The sequence below is a fragment of the Octopus sinensis genome, linkage group LG4 (assembly GCF_006345805.1).
Source record: "Octopus sinensis linkage group LG4, ASM634580v1, whole genome shotgun sequence".
Classification (NCBI taxonomy): domain Eukaryota; kingdom Metazoa; phylum Mollusca; class Cephalopoda; order Octopoda; family Octopodidae; genus Octopus; species Octopus sinensis.
The window spans coordinates 132,106,716-132,133,704 of NC_043000.1; the positions used below are offsets into that span (position 1 = coordinate 132,106,716).

The 26,989-nt window shown below is 35.2% G+C and overlaps 1 protein-coding gene across 1 annotated transcript; it reads right to left on the reverse strand.

Annotated features, from left to right (window-relative positions):
• Positions 1-9,152: 9,152 nt before the first annotated feature.
• LOC115211050 (charged multivesicular body protein 6-A) lies at positions 9,153-26,388 on the reverse strand. Its single transcript, XM_029779925.2, has 8 exons — positions 26,246-26,388; positions 20,185-20,294; positions 18,347-18,434; positions 17,471-17,557; positions 14,623-14,688; positions 14,225-14,305; positions 12,408-12,486; positions 9,153-10,803 (listed from the first exon to the last, which is right to left on the reverse strand). Exons 1-8 carry the CDS (start codon positions 26,309-26,311, stop codon positions 10,748-10,750), a joined length of 633 nt encoding a protein of 210 aa, XP_029635785.1. The 5' UTR covers positions 26,312-26,388; the 3' UTR covers positions 9,153-10,747.
• Positions 26,389-26,989: the final 601 nt, after the last annotated feature.

Here is a 26,989-nt window from a genome sequence, read left to right on the forward strand (position 1 = left end):
TCCATTTTAATGCATAATTTTTCGTGTGTCGATGGCGGCGGAGTTGGCGTCCATGTCACACCTGCACCTGTTTGCTTCTCCCCCTTCTTCCCTCCCTCGTGAAGCTGTGGGGAAGGGAGTGTAAGGAAATCAACGTCGTAAAACGTTGTCAAGGAGACCAGCGTTCTTTTAGAACAACGACTTCATGACTTGAAGACACCAAAACAGAAATGGCTAAGAAAGCCCGAATTGGCATCTATAAGGGAAGTAACTCTCTAAAAATGCTTATATAGTTATTTCCCTTACAAACCCGAGCAACGCCGGGCGATACTGCTAGTACATACATAAAAAAAAAGAAAAGAAAGTCCAACATTTGATTTAGTAATCCTTAGCTTTGAGAAAATTCAGAAGATTTACATTATTTAAATTCTTACAGAAAACGCTTAAATTATAATCTAATCATTTGTCATTACCAGATCTTGTGGTAGATTTTTCCATATTGGAATTATTCTATTTATAAAAGAGTATTTATGCAGAAGTGGTTGTGTGTAAAGAAACTTGCTATCCAACTACATAGGTCCGGGTTCAGTTCTACTGCGTGGTACCTTGGTAAAGTATCCTCTACTATAGCGTTGTGGATTTGTTGTACACGGAAACTGAAAGACGCCCGTCCTGTGTATATATATAATGAGAAGTTTTGGTATTCAGAAGACCCAAAATGGCAGGTAAGGCTCTGTAAGTGCTACGGAAGGACCGTAACATCCAACAGAATTTTTTTTATTAATATTCTCTTATTTCCCTTTATACTTCCCATATCTCTCCCTTTCCAAAATAACTCCCTCATATCGTCTCTGGCTTTGTTGTCTCATTTTATTTAACACACACACGCGCGCGCATATTCTAGCGTAGCTAGAGTGTGTGTCGCCCGGGGCGGCCCACGGGCCCCACAAAAAAACACATATTGCCTTCAGCAGATCCAAAAGTACCGACCCTACCTCCCCCCTAGCTACGCTAGTGTATATATATATATATATATATATATATATATATATATATATATATTCTCCGAAGAGGCCTTAAGATATATTTGTAAATGTCTCATTTTTAACTTCATATTGACATACTATACATGGCAAATATAAGTAAAATGAGGCATATTTATCTGCATGGCCGAAACAGCTGTAAGATATAGTGTATATTTATATTTATATCTATTTATATTTATTTATTTATATCCTCTTATAATGATTATACTTATTGTATTGTATTACTCATTCATGTACGCTGTTTTGTTATATATTTTTATGTAGTGGTTTAATAAAGTATGTGATTGGGTATTATCTAGTAGTTGATAAATGATTTAGATGTATTTCTCCATTTTCTTATTTTGTATTATATATATATATATATATATATATATATATATATATATATACATGTATGTGTGTGTATAGCTTTGTGTTTGTGGTTGACAACCGATGTTGGTGCGTTTATGTCCACGTAACCCAGCGGTTCGGCAAAAGCGACCGATAGAATAAGTAATTGGCTTTAAAAAAAAACATGCCTTGGAGTCGATTTGTTCGACCAAAACCCGTCAACGCTGTGCTCCAGCATGGCCGCAGTCAAATAACTGAAACGAGTAAAAGATAAAGGATCTTAATTAGGAGCGTTCTCTTTATAATGACCTCTTGGATTAAATTCGTTTACAGGAATATCCAACAAATTATTTTGACATTTAAAATCCATAATTAGGTCTTTTTATTTTAATTTTTCCCTCTACAAGAGAGAGACTCAGATTATCAAATACTTAAACGACCTGGTTAAGAAAATTTACTTAGATTAAATAACCTTTTTCGGGTATAAGAATCCGATAACCATCCCCAGCTAATTACTCCGAATGTTGCCCCACTGGACAATTTTTTCCAGTGAAAACAAAGCGCGACTGTGGGGCGTATAAATAATTCTTTTCTGCTCAAGGCACAAGTCTCGAAATTTTAGGGGAGGGGGCAGTCGATTAGATCGGCCCCAATACGCAACTGGTACACCGCCTCGTATAAATATTAAAGAAGCTACTGAAGGTTTTATTTCATGTATACACAAATACAATAATAGATAATCCTTTCTATTGGGTTGTCTGAAAAGTTCGTGCCGATTTATAGTAGCTTACCTTTCGACTTATTTTAGAACATGGTTGAGTCCATAAAATAGGATTTGACTACACCTGCATTTAGAGCACAGTTTAAGCTATCTTTTCGTGGAAGAAAGTTTATGTTCTGATAACCTGTGTTAATTCTGTAACCCTTTAAAATGGAAGATAAGAAAGTTCATTTTCGGAACTTGATGCTTTAGGAACCAGACAAAAATTGCTGCAGCTCGGCTGGGATGTGTTACTCCACCCTCCATATTCACCAGATATTGCTCCTTCGGATTTCCACTTATACAGGTCTCTGCAGAATAGTCTTAATTGTAAAAATTTCAATTTCTTGGATGCCGTAAAAAGATATCTTCATGAATTCTTTGCCAGGAAACCACCCCAATTCTGGGAAGAGGGTATTTTCAAGTTAAAGGAAAGATTGGGACATATTGTGCAACAAAATTGTTTATATTTGGTTGATTAAAAATGTAATGGCAAGTATTTATTGACCTTTTTCTTTCCTTTAAAAATCGGCACGAACTTTCCGGACAACCCAATACTATAGGACAATGCCTGAAATTTTGCGGAAGAAGATCAGTCAATTACTTCGATCCCAGTGTGTATCTGGTGCTTAATTTATCGACCCAAAAGGATAAAAAGCAAAGTCGACCCCGGCGGAATTTGAACTCAGAACGTGAAGACACGAAATACCTATTTCTTTACTACCCACAAGGGGCTAAACACAGAGAGGACAAACAAGGACAGACAAACGGATTATGTCGATTATATCGACTTCAGTGTGTAACTGGTACTTATTTAATCGACCCCGAAAGGATGAAAGGCAAAGTCGACCTCGGCGGAATTTGAACTCAGAACGTAGCAGCAGACGAAATACTACTAAGCATTTCACCCGGTGAGCTAACGATTCTGCCAGCTCGCCACCTTATTACACTGATGAGATTCAAAGATTCTCCGTACAGACGACACTTAGTAGTGCTCAAAAGATTCAAACTGAGACTCCGATGTCTTTACAGAGGATCGATTTCACAAGGTAAAGAAAGACTATAAGAGGGATCAACTTGAGCGGGTATAGAAGCAATTATGCGGATGAACAAATTAGACACATTAAGTATATTAAAAATATTAAATATAATAGTTTGGGTATGAAGTACAAAATAGTTATATATGTATACATGCAAAACGAGAGAAAGCAAATGGTGGAGACTTTCAGATGATGAATTTTTAAGTATAAATATATAGATATTTATATTAACAGGCCCAACTTACACAGAGTAGAAACGACAGAGTAAATTAAAGGGATGGCAAAAAGGTGTTATAAATCCAACAGCTGTTTTGGGGGCTTGGAGATCCATAATAATGTTGGTTGATGTAGTTCATCACAATATGCAGCCGTATGGATGAAATTAACATTGGATAAAACGAGTCTGTCATCAGGATAAGATCTTACATTTAAGATCTTAATGCAAAGAAGTTCAAAGATGGAATCCAATGTTAATTGCATCCATACGGTTGCATATTGTGATGAACTACATCAACCAACATTATTATGGACTCCAAGCCTCCAAAAACAGCTGTTGGATTTATAACACCTTTTTATATTAACATGTTCATATATATATATATATATATATATATATATATATATATATATATATATATATATATATACTATTGGATGATTCTACATATTGAATAACAGATAAACTATTGTTTCAAATTTTGGCATAAGGCCAGCAATTTTTTTAGAGAAGATGGTTAGTCAAGTGTATCAACTCTAGTACTTGACTACCACTTTATTTTATCGCCCTCGAAAGGAAAGAAGACAGAGTTGAACTCAGAACATAAAAAGCTAGAAGAAATGCCGCAAAGCATTTTGACCGACGTGTTAACAATTCTGTCTGCTTGTCATCTTAATCTATATATATAAAACTGAGAATGTGTGTGTGTCTGCCTGTATTACTAAAACTCGAGAACTACCCAACCGATTTCATTCAAATCTTACACATGCACTACTTAGAGTCCATGGAGTGTCATGAGCCAAAAAAAATTTCAGCTTCTTGCTTTATGCAAACCCGGAGCAATAACAGATAAAATATTGGCTTGTCTGACAAATTAATTTTTTCCCCCTACTTGGTACCCCATCGGCATATGTTTTAAAAGAAGTACTATTTATTCAAATTTCAAAAACGATAAACGAAAGTCGTAAAGAAAGAATAGTGCTAAAAAAATCTATAAAACATACGATAAAAATATCTTTCGTGTTAATTCAACTAATATTGAAAAGGATTTAAATAAATATGAAAACAAAAAACAACGAATTTATCTGACAAGCCAATATGAAAATAAAACCTTAATTAGTTTTATTAGTCGTAATTTGCACCCACGTTGTTGTGAGCTTTAAAAAAAATTATTTCTTGAAGAAATCGTCCAGTGAACAATTATCCGAAGACAATTATCAAGGAGCACTTGTTCTATATAGAAAAATTTTCAAGGGAAATTGTCAGAGGGCAATTATCTTAGAACACATAAAGATCGTTGCACCTACTCGATGTATTTTTTAAAACAGTAAAGACTCTAGATCTTTGTGACATACTTAAGTTGAGAAGAGGCAATTTTTAAACATTTTCAACATAAAAATTGTCTTGTGACTGAATAGTCTTAAAGACCAGCGTATCTTTTGAAAACCTTTAGCACACACTCTAATGACAAATTTAAATCATGAGTTGCAAGAATTCCCAGTTTAGGTCTATTGGAAACTTTAGGAATGTCGGTTCCATTAAAAAAGTATTCAATACTATAATTTTCTCATTCAAGATGTAAAACATTTAAGAATACCAAAGACAAGTTTACCTTTTGAACTTACAAGAATACTCGCTGGAGATCAAAAATTAGATTTATATAGGCTGCATTTTTATTAACAGAGTAGAATTTTGCCACATCTTCATACAATTATAAATTAGAAAAAACTTTGCTTATCATTTATATAAATTAAGAAAAATACTGGCCTAAGAAGGTTACCTTATGGATTCCAGTTGAAAGTGGAGCGAAAGTAACGAAGCAATCTTCAATACGAACAGTTTTCTGTTTTCGAAATAGTCTTTGAAACATGATATACGTTTACCTTTAATTCCTAACAGTTTAATACTCGTTTATTACTGTTCTTTTTTTAATATTTTAACTCATGTCCATTGTCCGGAAATCTTTCGTCATACACCTGTAACCTCTTCAGCGACACTTTTCATTTTCGCGTGTATTCTTGCTCCACTTATTCCATTTTGATCAGAATGGAGTTCTCTATTCCGTTCTGTTCAGAACAGAATAGAGTAAGTGGAGCAAGCGCACACACGAAAAGGAGAAGTGTCGCAGAAGAGGTCACAGATGTGTGACGAAAGATTTCCGGACAATGAACGAGTTACAATACAAAAAAATTTTTAAACTATAATAAACTAGTGAAGAACAAATATATGGTGCGTGTGTTTATTTGGCAAAAAAAAATGACAGTCCAGAAATACAGCAATATCTGTTTCGATACACGAGTTCACATCAGAAATCTTGCAACAAAAATTGATAAACGTAAGTTTAATACTCATGTCACCGTATTTCTATGGAAATATATTACTTATGTTTCAGCTGATTTTGAAAATAATGCAGCATTTAGTAAAGTAACTTCATCGTTATTAAGCTGGTGTTTGAAACATATATTAACTTGTAATTCTGATGTAAAATTATAATTTAGATGGCTTTAAACTGAAATTTTGTCATATAGCTTATCGAGAATTTCAAGCTGGTTAAATCAGTTTTTGGTGGAATATGTTGTCAAAGGATTTTGGTATATCTAAATAAATAACAACTTTGAAATCCTGGCCAATTAAAACAGTCCGTTCACTAAAACATTATAGAAATTATAATACTGTAGCTTTTTTACTCATTAAGTCATGCCAACATTCAGAAATTAATGTGTTTGTATTAAAATATTCAGTCAATTTTTTCTCGTATAATAGATTCCATTACTTTACTAGTTGAATAGAATGGTAATTTTTCAGTTTAATCTGATGAGTCTGGGACGTGTGAGTGTGTGTGTGTGCGCGCATTTGTTTGAGTTTGTGTGAGTGTTTGTATGTGTATGTTTTCGTGCGTGTGTATATATATGTATGCGGCGTGCGTGCGTAAATGTGTGCGTGAAAGTGTGTGTGCGCGTGCGTGTGTGTGTGTGTGTGTGTATGTGTACGTGTGTGTAATTCGGGGTGACTTTTGAAATCTCCCACATGCCAGATATTTTACCTGTTTTTCAAGAAATTATTCCGAACACGTTTCATAATGGTTCGGCAATACAATATACACAATATTTCTTCAAAATGGTTGAGGAATATCATCAATTTCAATTGCAAATTTAGAAAACAATTTTATAATACGCTCGGATTCAGTATCGCCACGAAGCAAGACGTCACTTACAGTTGCATTTACATCATTAGCGCCATTCAATTTCTCTACTTGAAATAAAAACAGGAGCATATATATGTGTGTGTACGTAAGTGTGTGTGTGTGTGTGTGTGTGTGTGTGTGTGTGTGTGTGTGTGTGTGTATGTATGTATGTATGTACGTACGTACGTACGTGTGTGTGTGTGTGTGTGTATCTATATTCTTTGATTCTTTTACTTGTTTCAGTTATTTGACTGCGGCCATGCTGGAGCACCGCCTTTAGTCGAATAAATCGACCCCAAGACTTATCTTGTGTAAGCCTAGTACTTAGTCTTTTTTTTTTGCCCGAACCGCTAAGTTACGTGGACGTAAACACACCAACATCGGTTATCAAGCGATGGTGAGCAGACAAACATAGACGCACAAACACGTACATATGTGTGTGTGTGTGTGGTGGTGGATCTTGCAGGCATGAAATGGATTCGATCCACCATAGCCAAATTTAAATTAACACTTCAACAGAACTTTTCTCACGGTGGAACACTAGTTTTTCGGTGACAGCGGTTTTACATTTTCTAGATTGCCTTAGCTAGGCCGAAATAATGAATTCACCACTTGACCTTTTTAACCTCTTCTACTTCACCAAAAGCTAGAATAAAGATAACAAGACCACCAACTAAATCCATTGTTCTCAACGATATGTCTATCCTTCTGGATAGTTATAAAAGCAAGAACCCCAAGCAAAAATCACTTGGCTCGTGACAACTCAATCGGTTAGTTAATGAATGATAACTCGAGTCAGAGACAGCTACCATCAGTTAGGGAGCGGAACACTAGAACCATGATCACAAGCAAGGCAGCTACTAAAGACAATGGTCAAATGGAGAAATGAAATTTACTGTCAGCAGCTATGAGACCCAACTTTCCACACTCTCACTTTATCTTCTCTGCACATTACCATATCTCTCCCTGTGGTTTACTACAATAAGAACACACAGGCTGAAATTAATTTTTTTACTTCGCACGCTCTAGGATTTTATTACCTGCCCGTCAAATCAAGGTATATTTGATGTAACGGTAAATAAATATTTTCTTCACAACTTCAATCACTGTTCTTTCATCTTTACATAATGGCAATTAGTGCAGAACCAATCCTTTACAAACAGATTACATTCTATCCTGCTGTGTATCAACTATCGTTTTTCATATTATTGTTTACTATATACATATAACCTCTACTACATTGATTCAAAAGAAAAGAGTATTCTTTGACAGCATTATATTGCACTCAAATATTAAATCTGGGACTTTATTTACAATGCTTTTAGAATAAAAAAGAATGAATTTAATCCATCTAATCAAGTATTCAACTCAAGATTGGATTTCTTTATCATTAACTCTATTTCCAATTCCACCGTGCTAACTTTCTTTAAAAGCCATTTTGCTTTCATTGGAATATTTCACTGTGACTTCTAAGTTGCAAAATGAAGACAAATCTTCAAATTATGAGAAAGACTACACTGATGATGATCAAAATCCTTCAAGCACTTTGCCTCACTTACTTCTATATCAGATCATACCGTTCGAATATTTAATTCATCATCATCATCATCATCATTTAACGTCCGCTTTCCATGCTAAATATATATTTAATTCAATATACTTATGCACTTTATTTTTTTAGTTGAATAGCTTGTTTATTTGAACTGTTAAATTTGAAAGATTCACACAGGTACAACAAAGCGGGGAAGAAGATAGATGACAAAGGAAAAGAAAGGAGAGGGGAGAAAGGCGGAGCAAAGTAGCGGAAGACAGAGGGGGAAGGGCTGAGCTGCTTTGTAAAATAGATACTTAATTCATCATCATCATCATCATCGTTTAACGTATGCTTTCCATGCTAGCATGGGTTGGACGGTTCAACTGGGGTCTGGGAAGCCCGAAGGCTGCACCAGGCCAGTCAGATCTGGCAGTGTTTCTACAGCTGGATGCCCTTCCTAACGCCAACCACTCCGTCAGTGTAGTGGGTGCTTTTTATGTGCCACCAACACAGGTGCCAGACGAGGCTGGCGAACAGCCACGCTCGGATGGTGTTTTTTTTTACGTGCCAATTCATATACTTCAAAATATCTGTTGAACATTCCAAGGCACATTTTTATAATTATATGTATATAGTGAGCATGTTAATAAAAGTTATTATGCATTCCTTTTATTTGTAATGTTGTAAATATTTAATATGTATAATATATATATAGGCAGGAACACATCAGGCACCCAAAAATAAGTTTGACACAGTTCGCTAAAATACATGCAGTCATTTTCATCAATTTTATTTACGTTATCGATAAGCCGGAAATAAACTCTGTGCTCAACACGAATGTATATACGAACAACGTACTTATGCTCTGATCGTCCTGTAAGGAAGGAACTACTCATATCTTTTCCACAGATGTTGACTTACAAAGGTTTAAGAGGAACATTAATGGCATCATTCTCACTGGTCTACAAGGGCCTATACAGATCAAGCCATGAGCACTGAACTTTTTCACAGACCCAGGAAGTAAAAAAACAAAGGCATAAGAACAAAACAATGATAACGTAATCAAGTTGAAATAGAATCCTGAATTAGAGGCTTCAATTGTTTAATAACAATGCAATGTACAGAATATTGACAAGCAGGAGACAATCTTTGATTCTCATTTAATAATCATAGAAATATAGAGCAATTTTAGAATGGCAAAAAGGCTGTTTACACACACACACACACAAGCACACAAACAAACACACACATACAATCTGCTGTAAATTTGTTGTTTCATTTTATATAATTTGTAACATGGGAAAATATATTAGAAATCATAAGTAGCAAGAACTTTATTTATTATAATTATCATTATTAATATTATCAGCATTATTTTTACAGTCAATTCCACTTAATTACATACTGGATAATTACATAATTTGGTTAATTGCATAACATTACAAGACAACAAATTATTCACCATCAAATCCATAAAAAATTGAATAATTAATTCTATATGCAAAGTCAATTTCAGTTAAGTGCACAATTTTTACTGATTTTTAGAAAAAAAAAATGGTAAAATGTTGCATACGACTGACCATTTATAATATATAATAAGATAATGAATGTGATCCTGGGACCCTGTATTTCCATACTGAGTTAAATGACAGATTCATGGTTCCAAATTAGTCAAATATATTCAATGTATGTTTACTATTCCATATCAAATTTCAGATCCCAGTTCAATTTCATTTATTTTTTTATCAATTGCATGATAAATTTCTTCCATAAATCTTTATTGTAGATAAAATTTGTAAAAAGTTTGTTTTATATAAATAAAGTGACGACTACACACTCTTTTGTTTTCATTATTGACAAAATTAGTCAATGACTGGCCTAATTAATTAACCTGCAAACCTTTAAATGTAAGTATGTGCAAATTGAAAATCACTGTCTATACACAAGAATCTATCTAAGTTTGAATAACTGAAGAACATCATTGCATGAAGTCCAAGTTATTTTCTTATAGTTTTTGAGAGGATAGACAGAGTAGAACGTAAGTAAATTATATAGATACAAAACATACTGTAAGTAAATAAAGTTTTATTATATAAACCATACACATGTAACATATCCACAATATCTTAAGACTGATAATATACTGAAATCTTGCACTTTGTCATCTACCACACAAATTTGGTAAATTGTACAAGAATTCCATTCACTGAGGCTATGCAATTAAGTGGAATCAATTGAATTATTATTATCATAATAATTATTATTATTGTTAAATTTTTTTTAACATTACAAAATAATTAAAAGTGTTAAACAATGTCAAGAAAGACAGGTAATGGACACCAGTTTGGATTAGTTTTGTTTTCTGTCAGTCTCCACTTCTTGATTTCTTTTTCTAAGTTAATTATTTCCTTCTTGGCTTTCCTCTATCATTAGTTCAGTCACTGCACTGATCAGACCATTGAAAGTTGTCAGCAATGACATTTATAATCATTCATATTACCTCTGGGAGCAATGAGAGAATGCAGCTGCTAAAGAACACAGCATTTGGTTTAAATCTTTCTTTTATCAATAATTCGTCGTAGCTTTTTTTTTTTTAACATTCATTGTTTTTTTTTTAAAGAGTTCATCCATTATTTTTTACTTTCTTGAAGATGATATCAAGATGCAACCATCACAGGTTCTGCTGCCTTTTGCTTCTTTTCAGCAATTTTATCTAAGAAAAATAGATAAATAAAAATATACACATGATTAAGGGTTAAAATTATAAATGCAAATAAAAACTTTAAATGATTTTGCTGTCTTTTGGGAGGGTCATTATACCAATAACAAAAACATGCACTGGTTCTGTTTCACTTCTTGTAATATTCTTATTAGTCAGTTCAAGGCAGTGAGCTGGCAGAATTGTTAGTACACTGGACAAAATGTTGTTGAGCATTTTGTCCATATTTACATTCTGAATTCAAATTCTGCCAAAGTTGACTTTGCCTTTCATCCGTTTGGGGACAATAGAATAAAGGACCAGTTAAGCACTGAGATTGAGGTAATCAACCAAATCCTTCCCATACTATTGCTGGCCATGAGTCAAAATTTGAAACCATTATTATTAGTCAAGTTGTTAATATTATTTAACCAATAAACTTAGTCAATTGTTTGGCTGATCATTCAGTCAATCAATCAATCAGCTATTTTTGTCAAAGTTCTTTCACCATCATTCACAACTTCATCAATGATATCCTCTCTCTGTTCTAGGTCTAACTAGTCATCATATCACATAATACTATGATGAGTTGTCATTGTTTAACCTAGGTCAATACTGATCTAGCAAATCTTTATTCCAACCATGACCATCCCATTTTCTATTCAGACATAAAGTATCTAAAACTATGCAATTTTTTTAGAATGCTAGATTTAAAAATTTAGCTGCTATTTTTAGCAGGTTGAGCACTACATAGAAACTTCATCCTGGTCCAATGGTTGCCTTTTATTCAGACATAATATATCTAGAACTGCATAATCTACTATGGACTTCTTCTTTTATAATGGAAGAGTAATGTTTAAAGGGAATTTAGCTGCTATTTTTAGCAAGTTGAACAACCACATAGAAGCTTATTTCCTGGCACTATGGTGGTTGATGTTTAGTCCCAAGTCAAGACTGACTGAACAAACCAATGATCAAAGATATTTCGGTAGTGATTATTTCATCTTTTTAAAAATATATAAGATTGCATTATCCAGTATGTTCTCTCCCAAGATATGAGGACATGATGTAAAGGAAATTTGGCAGTTATTTTTAGCAAGTCAAGCTAGGAGGATGCTAGTTTGTTACAGGTAACAACCCAGCTGATGCTATAGCTGCCTTCTGTAGCTATGTTAACTGAAACAGTGCATCAATCTCTAATAGAGTTATTCTGTTATCTGCTTACAACATATGCATGGAACTTACAAAAAAATAAAGAAGTTACAAACTATGAGTGGTTAGTTCAATCCTGAGCCATTTCCATTATACTTTGCGATGTTTAGAAGTGGAATTTGACATTTTATAATTGTTTCTTTGGCTGAGATAGAAAGACAGCTTCCTCTTTCAATGGATGGATATAGATGTAAGGACAGGGAATATACAAGCAAGGAGGGAAGAAAGTAAACATGCAAAGTGAGTGTAGCTGTAGATGATGTTGTTGTTATCATCATCATCATTTGGAAAATTCTATAAAATTAGTGTACAAAAAAGCAAGATTATGTTACTAAAAGTCATATTAAGTAGGTCTAAACGGAGAACAAGAAACCAAGTTTTTATGAAATCATTTTTCTTTTCTATACCTTCCAGCTTATCTTCTGGTACATCTGGCAACTGAATGTCTTCAGGTAATTCTTCTTTCTTTGCAGGTTCAACGTCTGCCTGTAAAACAAAATGCTTAATGTTTAGTTCCAGAAATGGTTTGAACCAAAAACTTAATAAAATTTTAACATAGAATGTTCAGGAGAAATAAATACAGAAAAAAAGATTAAATAAAATTAAATACATGCTTTATCATAACAAACAAATTAACAGTTTTGTTATATGAAAACCTTCATTTTTGTTCAGTTAAATGGCCTCTCCTCTTTACAGCTAATATTGATTTCATTTCTAACTCTCTCCTAACTGTGAGTAGCCATGTAGCACTCCTACAACAAGAACTTGATCTGCTCCACCCTTTTCTTGCATACATTAACCTTCATCTAATATAAAGCTCCTGTCCACAAGTTTTGTTGGCATGCAAGCTGTATAGCAACCTCACTAGAGCAGGTGGCACCAGAAAAGCACCAGTTCACACTGTAAAGTGATTGGCATTAGGAAAGGCATCCAGCTGTAGAAACTATGTCAAAACAGACAAGAGCATAATGTAGTCCTTGGACACTCTGGATCCATTCAAACCATCCAACTCATGCCAGTAAGAAATATGGACATTATATGATGATAACATGTGTGTGTGTGTGAGAGAGAGAGAGAGAGAGAGAGAGAGAGTGTGTGTGTGATGTGTGTGTAAAAGAGGTAATTTAACTGAACAAAAATGACAGTATAATTCCTCCTCCTCATCATCATTTAACGTCCTCTTTCCATGCTGGCATGGGTTGGACAGTCTGACAGGAGCTGGCCAGGAAGGAGCGTGTGCCATGTTTTGGCATGGTATTTACAGCTGGATGCCCTTCCTAACACCATCCACTCCATAGAGTGAGCCGAGTGCTTTTAATGTGGCATTCACACAGGCGAGGTATTTTTGACATGATTTTTACAGCTGAATGCCCTTCCACACACCAACTACTTTACAGCATGGACTGCATGCTTTTTAAGTGGCATCTGCACTGCCAGGGTCACCAAGTAACTTTGTAAAACAAGGAATCTCTGAGAGGGCAGGGAGCATATAATTCTAGATATAAAATAGCATTTTCTTGAGTGAAGTCTAAGTTTATTCAGTGTACATGCATTCAAACTAAAGTATTACAATAATCCACTTCAAACAATTCTTTCATAATTTTCAGTATATACATCATCATCATTTAACATCTGTTGCTCATGCTGGCATGGGTTGGACGGTTTGACTGGGATGGCACAATGGAAGGTTGAGCTAGGCTCCAATCTGATTTGGCATGGTTTTCTACGGCTGGATGCCCTTCCTAACACCAATCACTCTGAAAGTGTAATGGGTGTTTTTATGTGCCACCAGCACGGGTGCCATTTGCATGACACTGGTATCTGTCACAACTGCAATTTTGCTTGGCTTGATGGGTCTTCTTCTCAAACACAACATAATTCCAAAGGTTTTGGTCATTGCTTCCATAAGGCCCAATACACAAAAGGAACTCAGCCACTTGCCTCCATATTTGTATGTATAAAATATTACAATCAACTCATTCAACCTTTAATAAATTATTTTGTTCAATTTATCCCCTATATATTATTTATGATTGACCAGCTATAGTGTTATCTTTCAAACAGAAAACATCTGTATGAAGTCGCTGACTGGTAGTAACAATAAAAAAAATGTTAACACTCATTCAATATCAACGCAAAACAAAGCACAAATCATAGGTTTGTGATTTTCATGTACACAGAAAGAAAAATTTAATCTTTTTAAATGCTTTGAAATAAAACTTACCTCTATAAGTGCATCCAGTTCAGCAAGGACATCGTCTTCATCCTCTTCCGTCAAACCACCAGCCAACAGTTCATCAATTTCCTGTAATTAAGATCATAATGAAATTATTGTATATAGTGCTCAGGTGCACCACAACTTGTCAAAAGTGCATATAAAGTATATGGAGTAATGTACAAATATCTGAAAAGTGAACAGTGTATGAGTCAGATACATGCTTGCGTGTGTATGGAGGGGAGAAAATCAGGTGTAGTGTTGGCGAATCTCAGGAAGCATGGAAGTTTTGAAGGATAAATCATTCAATACAGTAATTATTCCAGTGGTTATTCAGGAAATTATCATGGTACCCCCAATGACTTGAAGTTTACTGGACATGATGAGAACAATGAAACAGAACCAACCTGTTGGTATTTAATGCCTTCTGCAGTTTCATCCATTATCTTTTCCACATCTTCAAGTGACATTAACTGTAAAAGAAAATAATAATATTAGCAAAGACAGCAATTAAATATCATTATCTTAAATGCAAGATATTGAAAAATATTTACATTTTACTTCAAACTGAAGAGGGCTGAAGTATATCAAATGAAATTTTTTCCTTAAAAAAGTAATATATCTTTTATCTTTTACTTATTTCAATCATTTGACTGTGGCCATGCTGGGACACTGCCTTGAAGGGTTTTAGTCAAACAAATCGACCCCCTAGTTCTTATTCTCTCGGTTCCCTTGCTGAACTGCTAAGTTACAGGGGATGTAAACACACCAACACCGGTTGTCAAGCGGTAACAAGAAAATAACAAACAACATTTACAGAAAGGATAAACATTTGCAGTAATGATAAACATGGCATTGGATTCAAAAGATGAAAGAAATTATTTCATCTATGCAAATGGTGCTATCATTTTATCTAATAATAATAATAATAATAATAAGAGAGCGGGATGGGCTACTCAAACTGAAGAAATTTCTAACTGGGCTTCAACTACAAGGTCAAGCAGTGTTCATCTTGATATGAGATCACCATGTTGCACACATATGGTTGTGAAGCAAGTGCCTGGTATACCCTTATCAGAAGGGTAATCATGATGGGTATATTGGGCTTCATATATCTGCACCCCAGTGTCACTTTGATGACATGCATTGCTCTCTCACTCAATAACAATAACAATGCTTTCTACCATAGACACAAGGCCTGAAGCTTTAGGGGAGGGGTCTAGTTGGTTACACCGACTTCAATGTTTCACTGGTACTTAATTTATTGACCCCCAAAAGGATGAAAGGCAAAGTCGACCGTGGCAGAATTTGAACTCAGAACATAAATACAGACAAAATGCAACTAAATATTTTGCCCAGCATGCTAATGATTCTGCCAGCTCACTGCCTTATTATTATTATTATTATTATTATTATTATTATTAATAATAATAATAATAATAATAATAATAATAATAATAATAATAATAATCCTTTCTACTGGAAGCACAAGGCCTCAAATTTGGGAAAGGGATTAAGTTGATTATATTGACTCCAGTGTAACTGGTACTAATTTTATTGACCTCAAAAGGATGAAAGGGCAAGTTGACCTTGGCAGGTAAAGACAATCAAAACGCTGCTAAGTATTTTGCCTGGCATGCTAATGATTCTGCCAACTTGCCATCTAAATAACAATAATAATAATAATAATAATGGTTTAAAATTTTGCCACAAGGGTAGTAATTTTGGAAGAAGGGATGAGTCAATGATATCGACCCCAGGGTTCAACTGGTATATATTTTGTTGACCCCGAAAAGATGGAAGGCAAAGTCAACCGCGATGGAATCTTAACTCAGAACGTAGCATTGGGCAAAATACCACTAAGCATTTCATCCAGCGTGCTAACAATTTGCCAGCTTAATAATAACAATAATAAATAATAATAATAATAATAATTTGTCCCTGATTAAGACACAAGGCCAGTAACTCAAAAAGAGAGGGTTAGTCAATACAATAATAATAATAATAATAATGAAATTATTGTATACAGTGTTCAGGTGCACTACAACTTGTCAAAAAGTGCATATAAAGCATATGGAGTAATGTACAAATGTCTGGAAAGTGAACAGTGTATGAGTCAGATACATGCTTGCGTTTGTATGGAGGGGAGAAAATCAGGTGTAGTGTTGGCGAATCTCAGGAAGCACGGAAATTTTGAAGGATGCAGTGCTCCAACAACTAACAACTGATGCCAGCAGTTTGTTCCATACTTCAGCAACTCTTAGCGTGAAAAAATGTTTCCGAACGTCATGGGAGCTGTGCTGTTTTCTGACTTTGTAAACATGTCCATGGGTGTTACCCCAGTACTTGACTGCTTTTTTATTTTATCAATTTTGGAGAAATAAAAGAGAAAGTGGGATTTGAACTCAGAAAATAAAGCACCAGAAGAAAACTACAAAGCATTTTTTTCAATACTATTATTCTTATTATTATTTCTTGTACTTTAAAACGTGTTTCTTATCGACAATGGATTTAAAATTTGTCACAAGTAAACACCAAAGTAAGCTTTTGGAGAATTATAATTATAAACTAGCTTCAGCTGCCAATGTGAGACAGTTCATTGTGCTATTAACAGCACCTAGAAGTGCATGACCAACCCAACTTCACAGCTCTCTCTTCTGAAAGAAAATCTAAGAAATTGTATTTCCAGCTTTATAATGATAATTAGTTTAGGAAAACTTCACTCATCTGCTTATATCATATAAGGTGAGACATATGGCATGTGGGACTGGCAATGTCTGGTCAAGGCAGTGAGCTGGCAGAAACGTTAGCATGCCAGGCGAAATGCTTAGTGGTATTTCATTTGGCTTTATGTTCTGAGTTCAAATTCCACCGAGGTTGCCTTTGCCTTTCATCCTTTTGGGATCGATAAATCAAGTACCAGTTATGCACTGGGGTCGATGTAATCGATGGGCAATAAAGAAATAAGGTGACTTTTATTGACAGACAGCAAGTGTAAATGAACCAATGAGGAAGCCTCTATGTAGTAACTAGATGTGCTAAAAATAACAGCCAAATTTTCTTCACATCACATCTCACTGCCTAAAAATAGAAGGGGAAGACGCACTAGACAATGTAGTCCTAGACATACAAAAGGATGGGACAATCATCACTGGAATGTCTTTAATCATATAGTCTGTTCAATCAAGGATTGACCTGAAGCCAAATAAAGAAACTGTGTTTATAGCAATGGCACCAATGATAGAAAAATTTTACCTCATGCATTTTCTTCAGGGAATCATTTCCTTCCTTAAGACTCTGTAAAACATTGGCTTCAATCTGTGCAAACTCAATATCATGGACCTGAAATAATAGGAAAAATAAAAACAAATTTTATTATATTTTGTGTGATAACTATGAGAATATTGCAACTAAAGTTGTTATTAACAGTGATATTGTTTGAAAGATTGGAGGTGGTATACACTGGCTTTAAAATTATGCCCTGTGAGGAGTTTTTCACAATTCATTAAAATCTGCATGTCTTGCATAAATAACAGAAAACTATTTACTAAAATGTAAACAAGTATAACTTCATTTACATAATGGGTACAAGTTTGACAGTCAGAGAATACTATAGTATCAATACAGCACGAGTTATGAACAGACAGTCCATCTAGCTCCATCTATTTAGCAGAGATGGTTGCAACACTCAGTAGGGTCACCGTAAAGTTGATGCAAGTTTTCTTTTACAAGTGTTGACTTCAAACCTCTCAACGAGTTAAATCTGCAATAAAGTGTTGTTCCAATCCAGGAAGGGAAGTGTCACACAAAATTTCATAATGCTGTGTCAGGATATTTCTCAGAGACAGATAAGTAAATAAGAATCTGTGCTGAAAGATTCTGCTCTTCTTAGCTTCACCCATTTTCTAAAAAACCGTATCCCTTGATTTGATGTAAGAAATGTTATTAACAACAATGACTATCTTCATCATGATAACATTATTGGTACTATAGTTGGTAACAGCATTGAATAAAAAAAGTCTTTAAATGAGTCTTTCTTTTTCCTTTTAAATGTTAAAACGTTGATAGAAACAATTCTACAGTCAAAGTCACTTGATAACAAAAATTGGAGACAAGAAAATAAGAACTTACCAGCCGTTCCAATGTTTCTAATTGATTTTCTGTTTTCTGGATTAATCCTTCTTGGAATTTTTTCTTTCTTAAAAGAAGTTTAACTCTCCTAAAATATTAAATGATGAAAAGTTTAATTATATTTCTTTAACACTTTAGCATTTAAACCGGACATATCCAGATCAAATATTCTACCCATTTCATGTTCAAACTAACCAGATCCAGTCTCTCACACCTATTCTACAATGTCACTCTAAAAGTAAACAATCACATCATCAAAATTTCAAAGCTATGAGATAATGCACAAGTAATGTGAATAAAATAAACATTACATTTAACAGAGTAATCTGAATGCTGAAGGGTTAAAATAGACAGAGCCTTGTATGATGCATACAAACAATATGCTTAGAAAATATGTTCATTTGTTCATATTAAAAAGAAGAAAAAGAGTTGCTAATAACTATTTTATGAAAAGATTCATCTCTTATAAAGCTTTGTACTATTGAAATTATTTATTGATTCTTAAGAAGTTTAAGCATAAACTTAGAAAGTCAATACAGATCAAGGCCATTGCTTAACAACATTAACTGGTTACATATCTTTTCAAAAGGTATTTCAAAATAGATTGAAATAACCAGACTTAGAACTGAGCAGATGTGACAAATTATAGATAGAAGTAGGCAAATGGAGTTATCACATCCATTTTCTGTTTACTATTTTTTTTTACTTTCTTTTCAGTGTATTTTTCACATTTATTTTTGAATGTTCTAAGAGACCTTTTTCTAGCACATAAACTTTTTATCTGTACTTGCATATTTTTTCATTTAGTTTGTGTTTTTATTTTAAGTCAACTATTCTATTAATTTAAACAGCTACCAACAAGCAGACAAACTATCTATCTATCTACTGGTCTATCTATCTATCAGGGAATAGAAAAATAACTCAACCAACTGACTGTTGGTTGAAATAAACAGAGATTTAATGAAGATAAAATAGATAATTGTTGAAATCATGAGATAAGTGGTGAGCTGGTAGAAACGTTAGTGCGCCGGGTAAAATGCTTAACGGTATTTTGCCTGTATTTATGTTTTTAGGCGTAGGAGCGGCTGTGTGGTAGTAGCTTGCTTATGAACCACATGGTTCCAGGTCCAGTCCAACTTCGTGGCACCTTGAGCAAGTGTCTTCTACTATAGCCTTGGGCCGACCAAAGCCTTGCGAGTGGATTTGGTAGATGGAAACTGAAAGAAGTCCGTCATATGTGTGTGTGTGTGTGTGTGTGTCTATGTTTGTACCCCCAACATCGCTTGACAACCGATGCTGGTATTTTTATGTCCCCGTAACTTAGCGGTTCGGCAAAAGAGACCGATAGAATAAGTACTAGGCTTACAAAGAATAAGTCCTGGGGTCGATTTCCTCGACTAAAGGTGGTGCTCAAGCATGGCCACAGTCAAATAACTGAAACAAGTAAAAGAGTAGTATAGTTAGTTGCTGCAAATTTGGCAAAACATTATTGATTGTGTTGTTGGGCAAAGTATTATTAAGTGTTGCTTTGTGCCTGCACTAGAGATTATTATTTTGTCTTGTGAGTTACTTGGCAACCTCACTAGTGTTGGTGTCTTGGAAGAAGTAGCCAGTGCACTATGCAAAGTGGTTGGTGTTAAGAAGTGCATCCAACCATCAAAACCATGCCAAAACACACATAAGTGTTCAATGCAGTCCTCTGGATCATTGAATCCTTTCAAACAGTTTAACCTATGCTAGCATGGAAGACGAATGTTAAATGATGATGATGGTGATGAATACTTTGTTTCCAATAAATGCACAAAATAAAATGATTATGATGATGGTTATATACTTACTCTCGACGGCCATTTTTCAAAAGAGCTCTGGCAGCTTCTTTTTCTCTCACTAAGTTTGCTTCAAGCTTCTTAGTGTACTGTTTCAGTTTGTCACGTTGAACCTTCAGTTGCTGTAAAGGATATAAAGAGTTTTTTTTAAAACCTTACCTTACCAACAATGTCTTATATTGCAACAGTCAACAAAGAGTCTTAATAACATTGATAACTGTGACACAGACAGTTTGGAACATCATGCATCTAAGTTCATATCTATCAAATCAACTTTGTTGTTACATCAATATCACCATTGTTTTAATGCTAACATGCCTCTAATTTACAACCAAGAAAGATACTGTTTACAACCATTTAGTTTTATGTCAGATCCTATCAGGTAAGCCTATAATCAAATGAATTATAACTATAGCCAGTCCACTTTTTACTCAAACAGTGTATCTGGGGCTACATCATACAATTATCTTTCCTTTTTAAGACAGCAGAATGTGATTTGGATATTTGGCTGCTATTTCTAGCAAGTGGACTGACCAAGAAGAGGCTACTTAGAGTTTTTATTTTCATTGGTTTGATCACAAGGAAGAGTCTGTGTACATAGCTTTGACAGGCCCTTCAAGACCATTGAATTTACCAAGAGAAGCTGGCTGATGCACAAAAAATATGATCAGGGAGGGAATTCCAGGGAGCTATATTAGCGAAAGAGGACTGGGTTTTTTACTGGGTCTGGAGAAAGGGGCAGTTCCACAGTCTTTGCAGGCAGGCATTCCAAGGACAATGAGATTGATGCTATTAATGATCTATTTAAACTATTGTAAATCAAACTGAGTGAAAACCACACAGATTTGGCATGTCAAGTAGAGATAATGCAGGGTTGGAGAGGACTCATTAGTTTTACTGAGAACAAGACAACCTCTATAGTGTTGGTGCCTTGAAAAAATACAGCTAGTGAACTTTGTAAAGTGGTTGGTGATAGGAAGGACACAAAGTTCTAGAAACAAAGATAAATCTGTGACACTAGAGTAAAGGCATGGTCTGCCAACCTGCTGAACCATCCAACCCATGGAACTCAGATGTAAAATGGTGATGATGATGATGAAATTGATAGCTACAGATAGTATTTAGCACAGGACCTGGAGAGGATGATTAGGAGACACAACAAAGGTGATGAGAAGAAAAGAGACAAGTAACTCTGGAACACCTAATGTCAGTGGCACAAGACCAACCAGAGCAAAGAGCAGAAGCAATTGTGATAGAAGTAGAAAATACAGAGATAAGAAACAACACATCACTAGGCCAAGGACTGGAGGTTGAGGGCAAGTGATTTCTGACAATCAATTAGTTAGTCGTCTTTTTTTTTAAGATGCTGATGACGTATGTAGCCTCAGGCTAGTTCTGATCAAGTAGAACTACAGCATACAGGTAGTTGACCGAATAACTAGTTGTAACCCACAGATGTGTCATTACCACTTACAGTTATATGTGAAGGTATAATCATTTAACTTACACTTCTTTATTTACATAAGAATGGTTTATCCCAGAACTAGTCTTGAGATGCTAAGTAAGCCAAGGGAGTTAATTACGCAACCGTCATTAACAAGCCAACAAATCTACTAGAAATAGCAGCCAAACTTTATTCAAATGAAATCATACCATCTTAAATGCAGAACAATGTGATGTAGTCTATAATATTTAAAGCACAGAATGGTCACAGCTAAGACACCTTTGATCTTAAACAAGTCTGACCTGAGGTTCAACCATTTCTGGATTTAGGCATGTCTGTATGAATATCCCTACAATATCTCTCTTCATTGACTCAATAGACTCAGGTATTTTCAATACAAGGTAAAAAAAACCTGAGTCTAATGAGTCAATGAAGAAACCTTTCTATAGTCTCTTAACTTGCGAGAATTATCTGTCAAAACTCCCTCAAATCACATCAAACCATTTAAAAAAAAAAACAAAGAATAATACATCTAAAATTGTTCAATGCTTGAAAAAAGATGGGATGTTAACAAGGGAAACGCCTTTGATTGCGAGTTCACTGGATCAGGGATGACATGGGATTAAATAGCAACAAATAGCCGACACGATAAGAATGTGAGAGAACTGCTGAGTATGGTTCTGTTGAATGTCTTTCATGAAAATTTGAATGACCATTCTCACTAACTACTACACAGCTTTCTGATCAGATAGAGGACTACCACTATACTATATTGCAATACATTAGACCAAGACACTTTTAGTTGTGCTGCTGAGAAGGCATTTTCATATTCCTGATATACAAAGGGATAACAAATGCTGCTTGATCTCCAAAGAACATGTGATATCACAGCATGAGGGGGGTCTTGTGTAATTTAGATATCTAGGAAATTGAAACTGTAAACCTCTATCTATTGATGTAAATGAGATACATTTGCAACTTATTTGTATTCAAAATCAGCAATAAACTCAATAGATATTGTATTACACTAAGAACAACTTGACCCAGCCATGACACTGAATCAAGTTATCTGAAGCTTAGTACATTACCAACTACTGTACTACTTATATGTAGGCCATCAATGATCAAATAATCAATGACCGAACCTACCACTATAGTGTCAACTACATAGTTGATACAGTTCTATATTTAAGAGATGAGGAATTATGTTCATTGTTTACATTATTTACATTTGACGGATATTTGTCCTCATCTTGTTTGTAGTTAACACAACGTTTCGGCTGATATACCTTCCAGCCTTCATCAGGTGTCTTGGGGAAATTTTGAACCTGGGTTCTCATTCCTAAGGTATTTTTCGATATTATTATTATTATTATTATTATTATTATTCAGGTCAAAGCCTGGAATTAAACTCAGAATCTTAGGGTTAGTAGCCTGTATGCCATATGCCCGGGCATACAGCATAGTGATTAAGAGCATGGGCTACTAACCCCAAGATTCTGAGTTTGATTCCAGGCAGTGACCTGAATAATAATAATAATAATAATAATAATGATAATAATAATAATAATAATAACAACATCGAAAAATACCTTAGGAACGAGAACCCAAGTTCGAAATTTCCCCAAGACACCTGATGAAGGGTGGAGTGTATATCAGCCAAAATGTGTAAACTACAAACAAAATGAGGGCAAATATCTGTCAAATGTTAATAATGTACATAGTTGATGTTGATAGAGTTGTAGATCAGTGTCTATTGGTTAGAAACTCCAAAACCAAGTTTCAGTGAGATATTCATGCCTATCTCTTAAATTTCCAAACCATCAAAGTAAGAACGATGTAGGTGTCATTCTTAGCCATATGCTACCATAGATAATATCTTAATGATTTTTTGCTTCCAGTTAAATCAAAACACAATAAAGACACATTGAGCCACAACATCTGTAGATTTATTTGCTGAGTAGACAATCTAGTGAAAGGTGAAAGTGATGGAAGCATGGGATTTTTATGGGTGTTGTTTTAAGTTTTTCACTGTAGATTAAAAATGTGTATCCATTCATAGTTATTGTTATTTTGTTTATAACAAAATGGAAGATGAGCTGTACCTCTATATTCAGCATTTAAACTTTAGTCAAATTTGGCTTTCATTCTTGGCAAAGACTCAAAACCTTGAAGATGTACTCAATAGAAAGAAGATTTGAGCGATACCGAATTATATACATTTGGAAAATGATAGAGCAAAAGGTGCCAAACTTTGGTATCAAAACCTACCACTCACTGCGCCACGGAAGACGCTGCCAGCTACCACCAATCAACAAAAAGGCTGGCCAGGCAGCAAAAACCCTGCGAGAGTCAAGTCTGTTGGTTCGAGGAGCACAACTATTCAACTCCATTCCGGTACATGTCAGAAATCTATCAGGATGCAGTGTGGAATCATTCAAATTGCAGCTGGATAGATACTTAAGCACCATTAGAGATGAACCCCATCTCCCAGGATATACACAACGAGCACAAACTGACTCAAACTCGCTCCTACACATGTCAAAATTAAACAGAGAATACAACCTGGCAACCACACCAGACTCTGAGGGTGGAGTCTTCGACTTGGCCTGAGCATGGACTCAAACTCAAATGAAATGAAATGAAATGAAATTGTTAGAATGAATGCTAAATTTTACTAAAATTTAAATGTCAATTCCTGAAAGCCTTTGTTATACAACTAAAGACATGCAGAATATAGGGGTACAAGCTCTTAGGTATGTCCTCTTAGACTGATGAATATAATGGTGATGATATTGAACTTTTAAATCCCTGTTGGTTGATTCTTGTGGGAAGAATATGAACAAAGAATATCCCAGGAGGTTCTGGCCAGGGGATATAAAAGTAGTATTTGTATGGTGAGACGAAGTAGGGATAACAAGTTGAAGAGTAACAGACCCATTGGCCCACTACAAGCCAATTCAAGAGAACAAAAGCAATTTTAGTGCAGTAGATGTTTCCTTCCTTCTCGAGTCACGCCTGACTCATAGGGCCAGTTTCCCGGTTTCCTTGGCGTATAGGTTCCCCACCGGGACGGGACATCAGTCCATCGCAGGTAAGCTGCAAGATGTAGGAGGAAAGAGTGAGAGAAAGTTGTGGCGAAAAATTCAGCAGAAGTTCGCCATTACCTTATGCCGGAGCTGCGTGGAGCTTAGGTTTTTCGCTCATAAACACACACATCGCCCGGTCTGAGATTCGAACTCGCGATCCCTCGACCTCGAGTCCGCTATTCTAACCATAAGGCTATGTGCCTCCACTGCAGTAGATGAGACAAGCGCAATGTTTCCTCTAATGTGTCCTTTTCTTTCTTAAGACGATAGAGGAAAATTTTTGTTGCTATTTCTAACAGGTTGGACGACAACGTAGAGGTTTCTTCGTCGGGTTGTGAGCAAGAAATCGCAATGTATTGTGAGGGCACCTTAACTAAAAGACACAAGAATATTGGCCTTCTATTTGAAACATTTAGGTGAGGGTAACAGGCATAAATCAAAGATGTTGGTGAAAACTTCTGTTAGCCGATTGAAAACCTTCGCTAGCTGTACTGCTCATCTGGAAATACCACAAGACTTACACTTGGGCATACATAATGCACAAAGATAACTTATCTAACGGGTGGAGAGTCCCATTTGGCTTCCGGGGTTCGACATAAACTTTGCAGTGGAAAAATCAGTCGAAATTATATTAAGAATTACTAATAAGAAATAACTGAAGAAACAAATAATGGAGTTTAGTTTAGTTTCACTATACATTGAAGGAAGCAGGAATCTCTACGTGGTCGCTCAACATACCAGAAATAGCAGTCTTCTTCAAGTCACACCCTACCGTCTGGAAAAAAACATTGGATAGCGTGGTTTGGGGTTACCTGTGCAAGTCGGAATATCTAGAATACCTTTATCATATACAGTAGGTTTACTCGACCTGGACTCACCTAGGGCTTAACAACAATAACAACTAATGTATAGGTTTTAAAGTGTGTGAGTTATTGCTTAACTTCAAATTAGGCCCTGATTAGGCACAACCTATTATCAGAAGTAGTTCAGTCATAACTATCCCGTCTTTTACTCAGAGCTACATTATTCAATGTGTCCTTCTTCTCACTGTAAGGCAGTAATAAGTAATTTGAGGGAGATTTTCCAGCTGTTTCTAGCAGATCGAGTGATTGTGTAGAGGTTCGAGAATTTATGAAGAAATGAATGGTTGTAAATTAAGCAACGACCCGTGCCCAAGAAGAAGAAAAAAAAACATAGAGTTCTTATACATGTGCTTTGGTAGGTTCGTCTATAAAGCAAATAATGGGGTTTTTGGGAGGTTTTTTTTAAGTGGCGGGGATTGTTTTGCTTTAGAGAAATTTCTGTTTTCAAAATACGGAAACAAGTGACAACCCTGTAATTGACATACTAATATTACTTCCACATGTACGGTTAAACTCTCCTATAAAATACACTACTTACTCATTGTGCTAAGAATTAACAATATATACGTGCGCGTGTGTATAATTATTCATATATATATATATCTATATATATCATTATTAAGATGCTAAAAAAATACCATAGTTGAACCTCCCCCGAAATTTACAATCCAACTTACTAATACTGCTTTGTCTTGTTCGGTGATTCTCGTATCTTTTTTCTTCTTAGTGAAAAAACTCCCCATTGTGATCAGATCTTCCACTCATAAAAAAAGTTAATACTGTACTACTTGTATGGTCAGTGCCAACAGCAAAGAACTACACCCATAAAGGCAACAGCCTCTACCAACACCGGATAGCAACTGCCATTTTGTGATTTCACTTTAAGTAAGATTGTAGTTGTATGGGTTTGTTATTTTCAGGACATTCACATTTAAGTTGTCGCCCTTCATCATCATCTCCTCGAAATACTTTAATTTGTTGGACTGTCTTCGTCTTATGTTGTGATAATTATCACCATATACACGTGGTGTAACATAAAATCGGTCTCCAGTATTTCTCTGGTCCTTTGTTTTTATCGACTCCGGGACGATAACCCCGGTAGAATTTGAACTTAGAACCTGAAAGGCCGTAACTAAATACCTATTTCTTTATTACCCACAAGGGGCTAAACACAGAGGGAACAAACAAGGACAGACATAGGTATTAAGTCGATTATATCGACCCCAGTTCGTAACTGGTACTTAATTTATCGACCCCGAAAGGATGAAAGGCAAAGTCGACCTCGGCGGAATTTGAACTCACAACGTAACTGCCGTAACTAAATACCGCAGAGCATGTTGTCCGACGTTCTAACGCTTTTATCAGTCAGCTAAGTGGTTCCTCGTTTGTTTAGAATGTTAAAATTCTTCTAATTCTTTTTT

What these genes read in the sequence shown, in the direction of transcription:
- LOC115211050 (XM_029779925.2), bottom strand. Translation starts at nt 26,311, where the DNA reads ATGGGGAGTTTTTTCACTAAGAAGAAAAAAGATACGAGAATCACCGAA. An exon ending in AAGGCATTAAATACCAACAG is followed by an intron (nt 14,306 to 14,622) that starts GTTGGTTCTGTT and finishes TCTTAATTACAG; the next exon opens with GAAATTGATGAACTGTTGGC. An exon ending in ACCAGAAGATAAGCTGGAAG is followed by an intron (nt 10,804 to 12,407) that starts GTATAGAAAAGA and finishes TATTTTTCTTAG; the next exon opens with ATAAAATTGCTGAAAAGAAG.